Below are 18,844 nucleotides of genomic sequence, written 5' to 3' on the forward strand. Positions count from 1 at the left end.
GCGGCAAAAACTGGAAAACCGGGAAAGAAAAAACTGGCAATTCACAGATAACGGTAGCAACAAAACTCAGCTTCCTCCCTCTCCCGAGCCCAGGAGTCCGAGTCAGGAAGGCTGGGGGCCCAGCACCCTGAGCAGCACTCTGAGGCAGGTGGTCCTGGATCTACTGCAAGAGACACAAACACAGAATGACGACGAGGCGTGCAGCCAGCCCCAGGAAGCCCACCTGTAGCCTGCCACCCAAACACGGCCAATGTCACCGTCCCAAGACACCGAGGACAACTCAGCAACCCTCCTGTGCGCACAATCCACCAGCAGCCACACTCTTCCACGCTGAGACACGGGTCAGCGGCAGCCCAGGGCCTTGTCCAGAGCCTCCAGGCCACATCTCTGACACGTGAGCAAAGCAATGCCATGTCGTTGTTGGGAGCAATGTCACACGGGCAGCCCTCATAGTAGCTCCCTGAACAGTGAGGTCTCCCGTGTAGTTCCTGATTTCAAAAAGAAACATGTTCTCACTTCACACTGGACAGTGTGCTCACGGGACGCCACCCTGGCAACCAGGCAGCAGCCAGCACGGAGGACCTCAACGTCCTCGGAGACGTCCTTGTGGCCCCACTTCTACACAACGCTCCGCTAGAGAAACCTGAAGGTCTGCCATGGCCTAAGTGGTAAGTGCAGGCTCCCCGACCTCCCCGGCTCGGCGAGTGTGTGCGGGTGCAGAGGGCAGAAGGTCTGCCCCCCACAGGCTGAGGCAAGAAGGGAGCCAAGTGGCTCATCCAACAGAGGAGCCTGTGGTTGGCACCAACTGTGGGCTTGGCCAGCCTGGACCCCCACCACCAGGACCCCGGGGTGTCTCTCCCCCGAATACACCACTCCACGTGCCTTTGTGGCTTCACTGTCCTTACGTGCACCCCTCTTTAGATGGCCCCCTCAGTGCCCAGCCCATCCCCACAACGGTGACTGGCCTAACCCTCGTCTACCTCCACCAAACCCGTGCTACTTCCTTTGTCAGCCTAGAGAATTAAAAATTCTTACACCATGGGAGCCATTCCGGAAAAGTGTATAGATTTTAACAGTGGGTCATGTCACTCTTCTCCATGCAATTTATGAACCAACCCGTAAAACACTCTCTAAGCTCATCACCTCAGCTCTGAGGTCTGACACAAACACTCTTGGCTTCAGAGATGTGGCAACATGAGTAACAGTGGTTCTTGGAATCATGAAATACAATTAAAAACAAGGCAAATTTTATAACAGCTCAGCCCTGTGTAAAGTAAGGAAGCTTGAGTAAAACAGCCAAAGCTAGAGCTGCAATGAGCTACGGCAGGCAGGTGGGGCACCTTCTGGCCACTGTGCTGTGGAAATCTGTGTCCTCCAGGCCACAGGGCTCCAGGTCGTATGTCCCAAACGTGCAACGCTGGCTGCAGGGATGCAAGCACCTGTCAGAGAAGGCGTCCTGGCCTCTCCTGGTCTTGTGTTCACAGACAAGAACACCGGGAACAGTAGGGGGACAGGGAGCTCAGGGACCCAGGCACCACTGCTGCAAGTCACGTCTAACTTGAATCAAACACCCTCCTGCACATCTGACAGCATTCTCATGCCCTCACCTCACGGCTGCTGCTGACGCCACGCCCTCCAGCTGGTGAGTCCTCCCAGGGCCGCACTGACAGCCACCGCCTTGCTGGCCATCCTGCCGGCCTCTCCTCTCGCCAGCTCTAGCCCTGTTCGTTATGACGTTACTGGGATCCCCACGGGCAGTGCCAGCTGTGCCCGGATGCCCACCTCTCAGCAGAGATGGCATCTCCACCTAGACTTTTACAGGCAGCTCAGGAGGGAACACATAGGACGTGGGTTCCCTGGTCCCTCTTCTGCATCTCTTCTCCAAAAGTCCGTCTCCTTGAGCTCAGGAAAGCCTTCTGCTGGCCACCAGGTTGCTGGCTTGACCCACACATCCACTCTAGCAGAACCTGTCTGGTCTCCCATCCCCAGTGCCGTCACCTGAGGCCAGGCCGCCGGCCACCACCTCCTCCAGCATGGACACTACAGCAAGCTCACTCTCCCTCAGCCCTGTCCACAGATCACGTCCCTGCAAGTCCACAGCCTTCTTCCCCCGCAGGCCTGTCAGCGTCTGCTCGCCCCTCCCCACTTTCTCTGCTTCCCACGGGGCTTCTGCCAAATCCTAAGCAGGCCAAGTGGCCTGTGGTACCCGAGGGTCATGGCTTCTTCTCTGCTCCCCAGTCTTGCCTTCCAAGTGCCCTCCTTGGTGTGGTCTCCTCTGCTACACCTCCTCCGGGCCCAGCCTGCCAGCGGCCCTCTGAACTCCACCTCCAGGGCCCCATCTCCGTGATGCTGCTCGCCAGCCCGCCCTCAGCCAGCGTGCGTCTTGCACCTGCTTGTTTATAATCACTCCCCAATTTCATCACAGATGGGTGGCTCTGCGCCCCTCATGCGGGCGGTTCTGTGGCGCTTAGTCGGGCACCTGGGTGCCCAGAAGGTGGGTGACAAATCAAAGAGTGAGCACAGCCCCTCCCCCATCAGGAAGCCAGCAGAGGAGGGAGCAAGGGCCCCTGGGCCAGGAACACGCCGCTGCACGCGCTCCGTGAGCAGCTTCCCCGGGTTCAGCAAACCCAGCGTGCCCTCAGGAGACGGCGGCCGAGAGCAAACAGAAAATGCACAAGTACGCAACTTTGGGCCTTCATATTTTGATTTTTTCCATGAAAAAGACCGTGATTTCCTGCAAATGCCTTCCCTCGCTGTAAAAAATCAACATTTCAGGAGGGCAGATCCAATTCAGGAAATTCTACTTAGACCACAGCACACGTTGACAGAGCTACACACAAGTGGTGTGGACACTGGCCAGTGACATGTGCTCTGTGAAACACACCATCAAGTACACACTTAGAAAGCACTGTGGGTTTTGAAGACAGGAAGCCTTGTTCAAGGCTCTGTGTGGCTCAATATTCTCATGTGTAGAGGGGGTTCCTAACAAAGTCTCTCGAGAGCAGGGCCTCCCATCGGCTCATTCCCACTGGACCTCAGCTGTGTGTGCTGCAGGTGACATCCTCGGGCCAGTCCCCTTCCAGGTCCTTCCCTAGCAGTGCTGACGCCGACCACTAGGCAACATTGCCTCACAGCCCCAGGCGTGGTGAGAGCCCGCCCCGTGCACCCTCAGAATGCTCAGAATGTGGGCTACATCCCTGAGGGTCCTTCACGGGACCCACTGCAGGTCTTCACCGAGCACACGTGGGCCCTCGGGGGCTGCCGAGCAGACCGAGAGAGAGACCAACACGGTGAGGGGCCTTGGGGAAGAGAGAATGGACTTTATTTCTGTCAGATGTGAGGAAACCCAACAGGAGGATGAGAGACAATTGCTACTGCCTTCCCTAATGAGTTCTCAGAGCAGGGCTTCTCATAGGAACCACTGTGCCCCAGGGACTCAGCCAAGTCTGAAGACATGTTGGTTTTCATCACAACTGGGGAAGGCCACTGCTGGCATCTAGTGGGCTGAGACCAGGGGTGCTGTTAAACATCCTATGGTGCTCAGGACACCCCCAAAGGAGAATGGTGAGCACCAAATCTTGGTGCCGAGAGAGATGCCCTACTCCAGAGCCCATGGTCGCAGTCCTGGGCACTGCTGAAGGAGCTAGAAAGTCTTCCCAGTCCGGTCTGAACTACTCCAGACACGCACACCTCACCCGCAAAGTTCCAGCCTAATTGTGGAGCAGCAGCAGAGGCCGGGGGGTGGGGGTGGGGTGGGGAGCGTATCCTCTTTCGAGGGAAGGGATTCCATAACCAAGGTAGGGGTGAAGGAGAGAGGATGGGAGAGGAGAAGCAGGGAAGGATTTTAAGAGAGAAGAGGGAGGAAGATGCTAGATCAAGGTTTCCCAGACAGAAGCCCAGTGTCTGTGAGGCAGCAGCACCCTGACCTCAAGTCCCTTCCTTCTTTGTTCTCGGTTGCTGGGCCACTCGAGCAATAGCTGTGCATGGGGCCCACCCACGCCATGACCTTCCACATGGGCCGAGCCCAGGGTCCACACCATGGCCTTCCACAGGAACTGCACCTGGGTCTACTCCACAGCCTTCCACACGGCCTGACCCACAGCCCATGCCACTGCCTTCCCAGGGAGGTACATCTGGAGTCTACGCCATGACCTTCCACATGGGCCGAGCCCAGGGTCCACACCATGGCCTTCCACAGGAACTGCACCTGGGTCTACTCCACAGCCTTCCACATGGCCTGACCCACAGCCCACGCCACTGCCTTCCACGGGAGCTACATCTGGAGTCTACACCACGGCCTTCCACATAAGCTGAGCCCAGGGTCCACACCATGGCCTTCCATGTTGTAAAAGCAAAAGGAAAAGCAGGAGAGACCAGGAGGAGCCCGGCCCAGCCCCCTGGCCTGGTCCAGGGCTGCCAGCAGAATGGGAGGGGCCAGACCAAGGATCCCCAAACCTGTCCTAGGTTCTTGTCTCCGGCAACAAAAGGCTACCAGAGAGAGAGAGAGAGAGAGAGAGAGAGAGAGAGAGAGAGAGAGAGGGGCAGGTCAAGGAAGTGACAGGGAGATGATCAGAAGAAGAAACGAAGACTCTGCCCATCACCCCGTATTCTGACGTTGCTGGCACTAGGAGAAAGAGATCCAAAGCCTCGTCTTCCCGACAGCCATCATGCTCCCTCAGAAGTTCCGTAAGCAACATTCCCTTTCTAGTTTTGAGCGATGCACCAAGGTATGCAACCAAGGGTGGCTGGGTGCAGGGCACACGGGGTTCTGGGTACTGTCTCTGCAACCTTTCTATAAATCTAAGATTACTTCAAAAAAAAAAAAAAAAAAAAGGAAAGAAAAGAAACTAAATAAACATATTCTTTTCTGAACATAATCCCCTGGCTTCATGTGGAGTCTTCCTAAAATCCCTGCTGCAAAAACAAGCCATGGCCTCGGGAAGGCCAGGCCCTGGCTGCAAGGCCAAGGGAGTGAGGAGGCAGCTGCTGGTGGCCCTTCCTGGCCCCCACACGCACGCCAGTCGGCAGCAGGCAAACACAAGGAGGTAAGGCCCCTAATTTCTTGCTTAGCTGGGCTGTAAGGACATAAGGATGGCTCCCAGTTTCCAGATGGGACAATGTGGGGAGACTGAGGACACGGGAAGTCATCCATCACGTCAAACCAACACCCGGTGTGGTCCTCAGAAGGTGAGTGTCCTTCACTGGACAGGCGCACAGGCCCCTCGGACACCTGTACCCACTAACAGAGTAGAAGTGGGGCCAAGCCAGCATCTCGGTCTCCTGCTCCACTATGGAATCAAGGGGGCCAAGGGGAGCAAGGCCAGTGACTCCCACACAGGGATCCTCTCCACTCATAAAGGGGACTGTGGGGGGAGGGGCTGAGCAACCTCACCCCCACCCCAACTTCCACCTCATCATCAGAGATTTGAAATCCTTCACTGCACGGCCATAGCTACACGGGCTCCTTTCCTGCTGCCCGGTGACAGATGTCAGTCATGGATTTCAGTTAGCTCCCTTTGGAAGCACACCCCTGAGGGCCCAGGGCGACTCACCATGTTTGGCACGTTGGTGACTGAAGCGTTCTTGATGTCTGTGGGGAAGGGAGGCAAGCTGTTGGCCATGCTCTGCTTGCCGGACAGCTGGGGGTTCACGCCGCTGGCACTCATCTGCTGCCCCCCCGTTTGACTAAAGGGTTGTCCAAAGGGACTCGTGTTACCGGTCATTCCCATCTGAAACAGAAAGGGGGGACGTTAGCCTCTGGGGTGAGACCACACAGAGAAGGAAGGGACTCAGAAATGATAGCTTTGGTCATTTGATCAGCATTTTCTATAAAACCCTTATTTCCATTATAAAACAAAGGCCCAGTATCAGGCATCCCCGTGAGGACTGTGGGTTCCCGAGGGGACTTCGTGCTCAGAAGTGACAGACTAAAGGCACAAGGCTACACAGCAACTGGGTGGCCAGCATCCGCAACACTGCCCCCAGAAGATGGAGGCCTGTCTCCCAGCTGCCGATGTGACAAGCAGGACATCACTGATTTCGTGGGACATGTTAAGAAAATCATGTGGAGAACAAGCCCTTGAAGGGGCCCCTTCAGTTACTCCCTATGCTGTAGGTGGAGGCCTTGGAGGCCTTTAAGTTCCCCACTGGATCTGAACTAAGTTTCCACTAGCCCACAACGCAGGGGTAGAAACATTACAGATGAAATGGTACAAGGTCTGGGACTTGCTTTACAACCGTCCAGTGAGGTGAGGTGGTGCCGGAAGGGGCGACAGTGGAAAGCCAGGGAGATGCGGACATTGCTGACCGAGGTACCAGGGCTTAGGGATCCGCCACCCCCTCTGCCTTCTGCCACCTTTCTGGCGTCCTGGTGTGTTTGCTGTTTGGAAGCTGGGAGGAAGGGGCCCCGGCCGGGAAGACCTCTGAGGAGCTCCCACGGCCTCCCCAGCCCACGACGCTGGCAGCCTGCCCCTGACACCCCCACCGGGGTGCAGTGCCTCCAAACCAGTCAGTGTTCGGATGACAACAGCTGCCCTCTGCCGCTGCTGCGCCGGTGCGAGGCCAAACCAGAGCAGCAGAGCCGGGAGGGGCCATCCCGTGCCCTTCAAAGACAGGTGTGGGAACACAGCCTCACACTGACCTGTCACACTTGTTGTAAAGGGACTCGGTTCTAGCTGCCACTTTCGCTCCGTCTGCTTTACTGCAGTGAATTAAAACACAGACTCTTTACCCACTGATCAGTTTCAGCTCAGACGAACTAATCAGGCTGAGATGCCAAGTCAGTAAAATGCTGATACAGAAGGCATTTCTGATCTGCAGGGGGTCCTCCCGAATGTCATCTGAACCTCAGAACTGAAGTGGCAGTTCCTTGTTTTAGGAAAGCCTCCCACCCATTCATCCCGTTCAGCAGTGACTTCTCCCAGGTCGAGTTCTCCCGCGTCGACTCCAACCGCTGAAACCCCGTCTTAGACGGCAAAGGGTGTGATGAGAGAACACACGGTATGGCTTTGCATTTCTCCACTCGGTGCTAGATGTGCCGGAAAGCACACCTGCTGCCTGCCCACACCCCCACCGTGTCACGGCGCTCCTGCCGTACAGCAAGCAACAGGACCGAAGAGAAAACTGGTGACATTCTGGAAACGACTGACCGATGAGGACCCAACCAGGACGGACGGCAGCTGGGGGGCCAGGGGTAAATGAAACCACCCACCCCCGCCACCCAGCACCCCAGAGCGGCCCCAGGGCTCCGGACCTGTCCCGAGTCTACAGCACTCGTGGCGTGCCTTGTCGGGAGAAGAGGCCTGCCGGGCCTCACCGCGTAGCCCGTCCCCGGTCACTTGGGCAGGTCCCCAGCAGGAAGCCTGCTTTTCTCCTTTTCTGCTTGGGCGCCAGCAAGCAAGGGAAGCTGTCTCAAGGGTCTCCACTCCCACAAGGTGAGAACAGGGTCACACGAGGGATGCAGAAGGCAGGGCTGTGTACATTTTAGTAGAAAGGACCTCATCCCTGGCCTGTGACGACAGCAAACCCACACTCCAGAGCTCACCCCAGGTGCTCATGGGAGGCCGGCCCCAGCCGGAGCTGACAGGGAGTGCAGAGCGGCCAGGCAGGCCCTCGGACATCACGTCTGCTGACCTCCCATGCGAGGTTCGCCTCAGGTCACCAGTCACCCCGTAACCTCAGAGCTTGGCGGAACCTGAGGGCCTGCCCAAGGCCACATCCCAGCCAGCGCTGCTTCAGGAAAACCCATTTGCTTGTATTTCCAGTCTATCATATTCTCCTCCGATCAAACTGAACACAGTGGCCCCATGTCCAGGCAAATGCACCAATGTTCAGAACAAGACAGTACCCAGACGCTTAACGAACACCAAGGAACAAAAACCTGGACCTTACTTCTGATTTCCCAAAAGCGACTAGTCAGTCAGAGGTGACCTGGCTTATTCTCAACTGAAGTTCACTGGGCCTTAGTTTAAGGCTGCTAAGGAGGGACCCACCACACAGTGTGTTCAGTAAAAGTCAAGAAGCTGAACAGAGCAAACGTAAATAACAGTTTAGTTTGATGGTGACATTTACAGACCATGTGAGCAAATCAAACCTACGCAACACTGATATCTGCCTCACCCAGCAAGTCCACACGTGCTGGAGTCCTCCCATTCTAGTACTCCAACCAGAGCTCCTTTACGCTTTTTACTCAAGTTCAATTTCACAAAACAGGAAACGTAAACTCTAGCAAAACCAGAAACATATCCTCTTGCCATGGAGTCGATTCCGACTCGCAGCAACCCTGTAGAACAGGGTAGGCCTGCCCCAAAGAGCTTCTAAGGCTGTACATCTTTAAGGAAGCAGACTGCCACTTCCTCCTCCTGTGGAGTAGCTGGTGGTTTTGAACCACTGACCTTTCAGTTAGCAACCAAGCACTTACCCACTGTGCTACCATGGCTTCTTGAGCTATAGCAAGCACTCTGAGGAAAGGTGGCTGCAGCGCCGTTATGCCACGCGAGAGCTAAATGCAGCGGCGTCTCGTAGCCCTGCCAGCATCCTCACGACCAAAGGGCCCCTCATCCTTGAGCACCCAGTGACCGAGCGTCCGCCCTGAGCTCCCACCACCACCGCCGTCACCTCAGCACCGCTCCATGGCCCAGGGTCTGAGGAAGAAACCTGCTCTTCAGGATGCAGTTCAAACAGCGTGACTCATGCCCAGAGCCCTCCACTGCAAATCCAAGGGGGCGCTGCAGCCACTGCTGGCTGGCAGGGTCTGCTCACATGCACGCAGACGGTACGCCGAGCAGCTCGGCCAGTGGCAGGCTGAAGCAGCCACCCTCAGCACCAGAGGGCGCACTCAGAGGGCCGGGAGCCATCTCTCTGGGCTCTGGCAGACTGCAGCTGTGATGGTGTGGCTTATCGTGTGAACACTGACGATGACCCATCCAGAATCCGCCCTGGGCACAAAGCTGCCCCCCGGCCGCCCATCTCCTCTGTCTTGAGCTTAGTGAGGGGCTGCTTCAGTGAACCCTGCAGGAGACCCCCGCACTGGACAGCTTCGGGCCAGCAGAGCCCCTGAATCCGCCACAGCTGGAGGGGGAGGCAGACAGCAGGCATCACCCCTTTCTATGCTGCAGGCGTCTCCGACGACGAGGTGAGCAGATGGGCGGCCTCCCGTGCGAGCGGGAAGGCAGAGGTTGGCTTTTACAGGATGAGTTAGTTTCCTATCGGGCTGCAGCACAGCTGGGGCCTGTCTGGCCACAAACCAGCCCCTGGGCTACTCCTAGTTGGCCAACAAGTCCTTGGCTTTGGTGCAAGTCCCAGCCCATGTCCTGACCCGAAAACCCCCAACCCAGGTGCTGGAACCACGGCCGCTGGCCCTGGGGCCCCTGCCCTGCAGCTTCCATCTCTTCCACTCAGTCATGACCCTAGGGACACAGGAGCGAGAAAGCAAACACGGGGCTCCCCACAAACAGAAGATTCCCTGCACCACTGCTCACCCAAGCCCTCTGACCCAACAGGGCCTCGTCTCGTAGAAGAGGCAGGACACTGCAATCCAAGGGCCAGTGATGGACAGGGAAAGGGGTGCTGGAAGGAGGTGAAGACCACACAAAACAGAAGCGGAAACCAGAATAGGTTTCACTAACAGGCGGCCAGCCAGGGATCCACCTTCTTGTTCTTCCCTCCGTAGGAGACGGGACAGGCAGACACTTCCTGCTCCTCGCACACCATCCACAGCCCCCACAGAGGTGGGACAGGCCGGGCAGCTCTTTACCAAAAGCCCCCGGGGCTCTCTGGGCCTTCACACCTGTCCATCTCCAAACCACCTGCACAAAAATGTGTCTTTCGGGGGAGAAGGTTCATTAGGTTCTCAAAGGGAATCCTGAGATCTGCTGAGGACTGAGAACCATTGCCCTCAGGGAGGGAGACCCCTCCTTACAGAGATGTGGGGGCATGCTCTTCCTGATCTCACACCATCCCCTCTACATCCTTTTGAGGACACGTCCGTCCAAAGGCACCATGCACTTGGATGACAAGCACATCACACGGGAACTCCTGAGTTTCGTCTCCAAACCTCTTCCTGAGACATCACACCTGGAAAGGCTCAGCTCACAACCACGCATCAGTGGAGAGCTCAATGGGGACACGCGGCCCGCTCAGCAGAGACCACGCAGAGCAAGAGGGAAGGGGGACGCGGTCTCCTGCCCCTCGCGTGGCCTTCACACGCGCTGACTCTGATGCTGACTCTGACGTGGCTTCCGTGAGAATACCACGCAGCTCTGTTTCCAAACGCTCAGCTCTTCAACAGTTTCCCCAGCGGTGCCACCAGGGCTGGTGTCACCTGGTGGGTAGGCCATGCTGTCCCACCCCGGGGACCTCCCCCCTTACCAGACCTAATCCTTAGCAATGTTCATTATTATCAAGCTTAATCACAGAGTAACATGCGACAGATGTAGTTGTCAATGGCTTTAATGTTTCCTAGATTACACGAATACTAACAACAACAGTTTGTAAAATCTTTCTACACTGAACTACATTATTAAAACCAAACTTATTGCCATTGAGTTGATTCAGACTCCTAACAACCCCCACTGGGTTTCCAAGGTGGTAAATCTTAACAGGAGTTAACTGCCCAATCTTCCTTCCAAGGACTGGCTGGTGGGTTTGAACCACCAACCTTCTGATTAGCAGTCAAACGCCTCAGGCACTGCACCACCATGGCTCCTCTACAACATTATTAGTAACTCAGTGGAAGCCTTTTTTGACTTTCTCCTACTTTTCCTTTCATTACTACTTCATTAACAAAAATGTTATTGACAAAGGTTCACAAACACTGCTTACCACAATACCGTAGCTAAAACACCAGAATATTTGACAAAATCAGCAACTATCAAAACACACAGCAATGAAAACAACACTGTGTGTTCACAACGCGTGAAGAAGAAACCACGTGACTCAAAGCCTCATTGTCACTGGGTAATAGTCACAGCTCTGACCAGAGCTTATCAGAAGGTTCAAACAGTGAATTAGCTTAAGATTTTGGCCTTGTAGGTATGCAGATATTGATCAGATGGGCTAATAAAGAAAAATGGTTTGTTATAACCAACCACAGGGATATTTTTATTAAAAAAGTAAATTACTGCTGAAATCCTGCACAGAAATTTTACAGTCATTTTGGCGCACTCCTCTGACAGTGACGCCACTGTTTCCCCTACACTGTGATGTGCTCCTGAAGCCGTGTAGAGCGGGACAGTGAGGAGAGGAGAACAGGACCTCAACAAGGAGCTGCGTAGGGTCTACTGCTGAGTTAGACTCTTCAGCAGGAAGGGTCCCAGATTATCCAGTTAAAACCCATCACACGGATGAGGAAATGGTGGCCCAGGAAGCTTAAGCGCACACAAGATCAGAGCCCTCCCTGTTCCCAGGTTGGTCACCTTGCCCTGTGCCTCCAGGCTTGTCACCTCCCTGCTTAAAAAGAGCTGTGTCTCCAAACACACAGGCCGGTAACAGAGGCACCCGGCTTTGTCCTCAAAGACCAACTACAACCTATGGGACAAATATGGCCTAAACTCACTGCTGTGGAGTCAGATCTGACTTCTAGTGACTTCTTGGGTTTTCGAGGCAGTATCACTACGGAAGTCGATTGCCCCATCTTCCTTCCGAGGAGGGGCTGGTGGGCTTGTACAGCAAGCCTTCTGGTTAGCAGTCAAGTGCCCTAGGCACAGGCCACCACTGCCTGCTTTTCCTAGTAAAGTTGTATCGGAAAACAGCCATAAATCAGCATGATTTCACTCAGAGAAAGTAAGCCATCGTGGCGAAGCCATGGACTCAGGACATTTAGCAGCCCCAGTGATGGCTCTCCACTTGCTAGCAATCTCCGAGGCGCCTCCCCGCGCCCCGTCTCACCACCCGCCAAATGGTGAGAAGAGCAGCTCCCCCCAGGGCTGCCGTGAGGAGGGAACACGCCGAGACGGGGAGCACAGAACAGAACTGGCGTGAGGACAAGCCACACGTGCTGGTTAACACAACGTGGGGAAACACTGCACTGTTACGAAACCCTACATTCTCCAAGAAAACGTGCTCCTAGTGGTGGAGGCATCCGTGTCACCTGTATTTCCTGACTGGTAGGTTCATACTGAGCCCCAGAGAGAAACGGGAGTTCCGGCCCCCCAAGCTGACAGGCACGCGTGCACACACCCCAGAGATATCGTAATAATAATAATAATAATAATAATAATAATAATATCAGTCCCTAGGCAGTGCCAAGAGTTACCGTGCTTGGCTGCTCACCGAATGGCTGCAGGCTCAAGCCCACCAGAGGCACCCAGGAAGAAGGGCCTGGTGACCCGGGCCGAGAACGCAGCCCTGCAAACCCTGTGGGGCACAGGCCGACTCTGCCGTATGCGGGCTCAGACTTGGGGTCACTGATGTTTTGTTTTCAGTGACAGGACTACTACTGGGTTTGGGAGGAGTCAACTTACACACTGTAACTTCTCTCACTGCTATTCTTAGGGTCAAGATAATAAAACAAGAAAAACCGTTAGAGGCCGTGGCGCTGGCAAGCAATGCAAGCAGGACACCAGGCGAGGACGGTGGGGCAACTTGCATTCAATTGTGAGACGTTTCCAGACAAACAGGAAAAAACCCTTGTGACAAAAACGAAGCTGTGCGTTTACCGGCTGCAGGGACACTTCCCTCAAACCATCCTGGGCCATCAGAACAGAACCAGCTGCCACTTCACAGTCAATCAGCTGAGAGCAGCCACCTCACACCTGCGGCCCACCATAAACCAGAACAACAGACAACGTCATAACCTAACCCTCCTGGGCTGAAACGTAAGTCAAGACATCAAAGAAATGCACAAGAAAGAACACGCCCACGAGGAAGACGCCACTGAGACTCCGCCCATTAGGTCGTGGTGGTGCAGCTACAGCACTCCATCTCTAGCCTGATGGCTGTCAAGCTGAAATTTCTAACATCTTTCTTCACACACTGGTATACGCTTAAAACCACAAATGCACATAAGGTGTGCAAAACGACACAACTGAGCGTGCCAGGAGAAAAAAATCGAGCAAGTAACTTAAGGACCAGAAGTCAGTGCCCTGTCCAATGACACGAAGACCCAGAAAGAACCCAGACGGCAGCCACGTCGCTTGTAAAGCCAAAAGCAGTTTCTTCTGGCAATCGCCCATGGCTGGAGAAAGGCCAAGAAAAGCCGTCTGCATGGAAAGACCCAGCGCATTCAGTCGTCTGCTGTCACCCGCTTCTCTTGGAACCCTTCCAGTCCCTCGACTTGGCAAAGAAGGAACCAGGAGGATCTCTCGACACCCCTCAAGGCCAGCGACAGCCCGTGGCCACTGGGAGTGCACCTGGAGACAGTGCCAACCACCGGCCTGAAGGCAGGACAAACTGGGCTGAACCCCTACACACCATCGACACTGATCGGCCCCAACCCTGGACGCTTCCCTCCCAACAATAACCCCGTCTGCGAGGCGGGTCCAGCCTCTCTAGCCGCTCTTGTGCTGCTCTGTCTTTCAAGAGGCACTGACCAGAATGTGACTTGGAGAGACTGTGACAGGCAGAGAGACAGCAGCCTCAGGTCAGGGCCTCATGGGAACCCAGCAGCCCACTGCTCTGGAAGCTTCTGGCAACAAAGCGGTGCTTACCTCTGTGGGCACACTCGAGGAGTACCCCCCACCAGATGGCCAGCTCTCCGGAGTGAAGCCTGCCTCCACCCAGGGCAAGGACATGGGCAGGTGTGTGGGGTGAAATGGTCACAGCACTCACAAGCTGTGAGTGGAACAAGCTTCATCCCCCCAAGTCTCAGGGTCCCGCCCTCCCCCCACAAGAAACCATGCAGCACCTCGGTTCTCTCTAGATCCTCCAAGTCCCTTCTGGTGCTACACTCTGCTGACTGTTGAGTTTCAACTCATCAGTGTGTGACTCATGTGAAGGCTGAGCTCCTGGGAGACACAAGCCTGGACCAGGGGGCTTCTCGCAGCAAGGCTACCTGTGGGGACACGCGGTGGCCATCCACACAGCAGGAGGGACCATGGTGTTCCACGGCTCTGCACCCCACCCCACCTCACACAGCATCTCACAGACAGCTCAGCTGGCCCAGCAAAACGGGAGGACGCAAAGACTCCAGCCGGCCTTCGCACTCCCAAGTCCTCATACCTTTCTGGAGTCCCTGGGTGGCACAAATGGCTAAGTGCTCGGCTGCTGAGAGGCTGGCAGGTCAAGCCCACCCAGAGGCACCTCCAAAGAAAGGCCTGGCCACCCCTCCTGATGAAGCGGCCACTGAGAACTCCGGGGTGCAGCTCTACCTGACACACACAGGGCCGCCAGGAGTCAGACTGAACGCAATGACAGCTAGTTGTTCTTTCTCCTTCTTTCAACTTTTTGAAACCTCTTCAGGTAGGAGAGCAGCCCCACGAGGACTGGACTGTCAAAGCGCAGCAGCGCCAAGCCCTGTGGCAACGGACAGAGTGAGGCGGGGGAACGAGCGGCAAAGGCTGTGGCCGCTGCTGTCAGGTGCCACGGAGCCGGCTCCCGCGCACAGTGACCCCGTGGACAACAGGCCAAAACCCTGCGCGGTCCGGCGTCAGCCTCACGCTCCCTGCTAAGCCTGAGTCATCGCTGTAGCCACTGTGTCCATCCGTCTCATCGAGGGTCTTCCTCCTTTCCACCGACCCTCTACTTTACAGGCATGACGTCCTTCTCCAGGGACCGGTCCGTCCTGACACCGTGACCGATGCAGGCATGACAAAGCACCACCATCCTCGCTTCAAGGAGTGTTCTGCACTTCCTCCAAGACAGTAAAAGACAGAGAGACACAAAGGCAGGAGGAGGGCTTTTCTGAAGAAGGACTCTTCTGCAAGAACCCCCGCAGCGCAGCGGTGGCCCAGAGAGCGAGACAAAGAGCCGCGTTTCTGACAAGCACTTCCCCAAAGCCCTCGGCCACCCGGCCGCGTGCACAGCAGAGCAGCCCTTCCATGGTGGCTTTCCAATCCCTCCCGGGTGAGCAAACCCTCGGAGGGGGCAATACGGGACCAAGGTGGGGCAGGCGCAGAGCTCAGGACACAGAGCTGGGACAGGAGGCGCGGGGGAGAAACCCGACCCCGCACCCGGGGAGACCTGGAGGAGGAGGGCAGCCAGCTCAGAGCTCGGTCCCTGATCACCACGCAGGCAGGAGCTCAACCGGCTGTCCCACGAGGATGGTCAGCTCCTCCACGGGTCCTGGGGTCTTGGGGTCCTGGGGTCCTGGGGGCAGCCGAGAGGCCCACGTCCACCTGGGGTGTGGCGGGGCCTCCTCCCTTCCAACTCCTGGCCTCGGTGCCACAAAAAAGAGCTACGGCAGATACAGCCAGGTCCTGCCGACTGAATGAAACACCTGCAACTGAAAGAAAGGCTCGAAGGCCAGCCCTGTGTGAAGACCACGTGGCTCTGCCTCTCACCAACCGAGCTGTGGACTCGGCACAGAAAGGCTCTTCAGCGGAGTCAGCAGGGACAAGGCTCCGCGCCTTCTCGTGAGGGTGACTGAGGGAAAGCGGTGTCACCGGAGAAAGGGGCAGCATCGCTCCCACCACCGAAGAGAGAATCGCGCCTGGTGAGCTCAGCTGAACCACCACCAACAGTCTCAGCAGCCACGCAGAAGGCATCGCTCCCACCACCAATGAGAAAATCGCGCCTGGTGAGCTCGGCTAAACCACCACCAACAGTCTCAGCAGCCACGCAGGAGGACGGAGGACACGAGTCAAGGTATGAACAGCGGTGACTCGGGGTGGGGGTGGGGGTGGGTTGGGGTGAATTTTTTTTGCTGTACTTTCTGTGTCTGTCAACTTCTCCACACAGAGCTGTTTGATCCTAAGGAGAAGGAGCTGATTTCTACAGCCATCCAGAAACATTCTGACTGCCCAGGACAGCAAAATGACCCACTGTTTTGGGTGCACAGATGTACCTAAAATAGTAATTTAAGCTGCCATCAGACACAGATCAAACCTGGTCAATCAAGGACCATCAAAGATTAACCCTGGTTAGGTCAGATTCATCCTGGTTCCAAGACGGCTGTGAGCTGCCACATGCGATCAGAAAGAAGCCTGAACCAGGCCCAGGACAGGCACCACCCCTATATGCAAACAAGGCAGGAAGGAGGGAAAGAACGCAAAGGCCGTCCACAAAGGTCAGGACACAAGCCGCACACAGCTCTCAGAGCCTAGGTTTCCCTCCACAGAGGGCACGTGGCCGACGCCTGGTACAACAAAGGTACGATTTACCCCCTATCTGAACTACTGTGTTCCAGGCCCAGGAAGGGAGGTACCGCTTCATGCAGATCTATCTGGCTCCTGAGCTTTGGCAACCAAGCGGAGAGAGGCTGGACCCCGAGGGATTGACCTCAATTTACTCAGTTCCCCAGTTTATGCATCTGTCACTGGAAAGTTGTGTGTATTTAAGGAGCAGGTGCTCTGGGCAAGGGGATAATAAGCAGCTCTCATAGCACCTGGTTTCCTCCCTGAGCCCCCACCTCCAAGCTCTCCCTCAGCTCGTAGCAACTACGTTCTCTCTGGGAAAGGAGAAGTGGAAAAGGCCGATGAGGCATAAGAGTGTCTCAAGCATCTGCCAGGAGGGAGGCACAGAGGACAGTGACACACACAGCACTCAGGACCATATCCCACAAGTCCAAGGTAAAGAGTCACAGGCCACCAGGAAATCAGAGGTGCACCATGAATAGGTAGCATCAACACCGACTACCAAATGGACTCTGAAGTGAGAAAGAAGGGCTCCTGACCCAGGAGGAAGGCTACAATGACAGTAATATTCAAGTGGCCGCTGTGCAGTCCCATGACTAATGAGAACGCACAAGATGCCTCTGCCTCAGGAAGGGGTCTGGAGACCCACTACGTGTGGAGCGGTCTACTCAGTCCGAATGCAGGAACAAGGTGAGACAACCAGCTACGTGGCTGGGAGCTGACACGTCGGAACACGTCATAACAAACATGGAGAAGTGGTACTAATGCTGATCCCTCACCGGGTGAGCACTGTTGAGAAGAGCACCGCTCACAATGACAGAGGGGAGAAGAAGATGCTACGGCTTCTCTGTCAAATCCCGACAAACTCCACCCAAGAGTCAGAGCAACTGTCTTCCAGCCACTCCCACTCCGCCCACCTCTCCCTCCGTGAAGCCACAGATGGAGGCCACACACCTGGGTGGAACCATACCCCAACGGCGTGGAGAGAACACGTGCCCAGCGGGCAGTGCCTCCTTGCTGCAGCCCATCCAGCAGAAGGAGCAGGCTCCAGGGGAGGGAAGACACTGTGTACCCCTACTTCTGTGCATTTGCTCAGCACAGCTGCCCGTCACGTCACTGAGATCACACATGGCCTGTGGGCCACACACCCAGGGCTGTGACGACTTCCGGTTTCTGACAACAGGACAGCACGTGGCTCACTGCTGGCAAAACCCCCAGGTGCTGTGCAATCAGAGAGGCTTTAAGATGGCGTCCCAACAACAGGGCACAGAAAATCTGACATCAGCCTTGGTTCTCTAAATGGACAGACTTTCTACAATCCTGGGAAGGAGCTGCCTTCTAACGGTAAGGCTCACAAGGTCAGTAACTGCAGGATATCATACACCTCACACAGAGTTGTAAGGGGCCTTGGTGGCACAGTGGCTAAAGCGCTCAGATGCCCGCAGCAGATCAAAAGGTCAGCAGTGTATATTCCAGCTTCTCTTCAGAGCATATGTATCTTTTGCCTTTTACAAAAGGTCAGAAATTTGAAACCAGCAGTCGCTCTGTGGGAGAAGGATGAGGCAGTCAGCTTCCGTAAAGACTAATGGCCTTGGAGACCCTGTGGGGCAGTTCCACTCTGTCCTCTAGGGGCACTGTGGGTCGGAATCGACTCGACAGCACAAGCATAGCGAAACTGTAAGAATGCATAGGACTGGGCAGTGTTTTGCTCTGTTGTATACCAGGTCACTACAGTTGTACCTGACTCAACGGCACCTAACCACCACCCCCCCCAATACACACATGTATGCGTGTACGTGTGTGCATATGTATGTACACGCCATCTGTATACGAACATATATACTCGTATATGTGTGTATACATATATTTGTATACACGTATATATAAATGCATATGTGCATACATGTGTAAGTCTGAAGTCTGCCTTTCTCTTGCCTTATTCTAGGAAGGATGGACGATGGCTTGCTCTCGAGCTCATTCTGCACATACCTGGCAGACAAACATGAAGCACACACACTAAGCTTCCACTTGATAATAACCAAGCAGCCACTGCAATCTCGTTCTTCAGATCACACATCACTTTTTAAAAGCCACAAACTAAAGTGCCAAGTTCTCAGCAGCCAACACGTAATGACACGCACAGGAGCACACACACCACTGGCCTCAGGGTCAGTCTACACGTAGACACCTGCACTTCCTGACGAGACACCGTGGGCAACATGCAGTCACTGCCCAGCCAGGCGCCAGTAAGCGTGCTGGGACACTCATCTCCTTAGCACATTCAGGAAAGATGCCCCTCCTCCAAGTGCAGACAGGAGAATGTTATTCTGCAGAACGCATTTTACAAACAGGCCGAGAGCAAAGACGACTGGAAAGCTCAATCTGTAAGTGGGTTAGCCATTGTTAGGGAGTCCTGGTGACACAAGCGGTTGAGCGCTCAGCTGCAGGCTGAAAGGCTCGTGGCTGGAAGCCCCGCAGCCATTCCACGGAAGAAAAGACCTGACAGTTCGCTCCCGTAATGACAGCCCAGGAAGCCCTGGGGGCGGTTCTGTTCTGTCACACAGACTGTGATGAGTCAGAATCGACTTGCCGGGGTCCACCACCGCCACCACCAC

General features: G+C 55.4%; 1 protein-coding gene across 1 annotated transcript in view; it reads right to left on the reverse strand.

Annotated features, from left to right (window-relative positions):
• Nucleotides 1-18,844, reverse strand: part of LOC103195935 (CREB binding protein) — a 105,261-nt gene that overhangs the window by 63,817 nt on the left and 22,600 nt on the right. The window contains exon 3 of the mRNA XM_007939577.2: nucleotides 5,553-5,729. Within this exon, the coding sequence (XP_007937768.2) occupies nucleotides 5,553-5,729 (177 nt within the window). The remainder of the gene's footprint in view (nucleotides 1-5,552; nucleotides 5,730-18,844) is intronic.

Source organism: Orycteropus afer, unplaced genomic scaffold (genome assembly GCF_000298275.1).
Source record: "Orycteropus afer afer isolate SDZICR_OR568_19922 unplaced genomic scaffold, OryAfe1.0 scaffold00061, whole genome shotgun sequence".
Taxonomy (NCBI): domain Eukaryota; kingdom Metazoa; phylum Chordata; class Mammalia; order Tubulidentata; family Orycteropodidae; genus Orycteropus; species Orycteropus afer.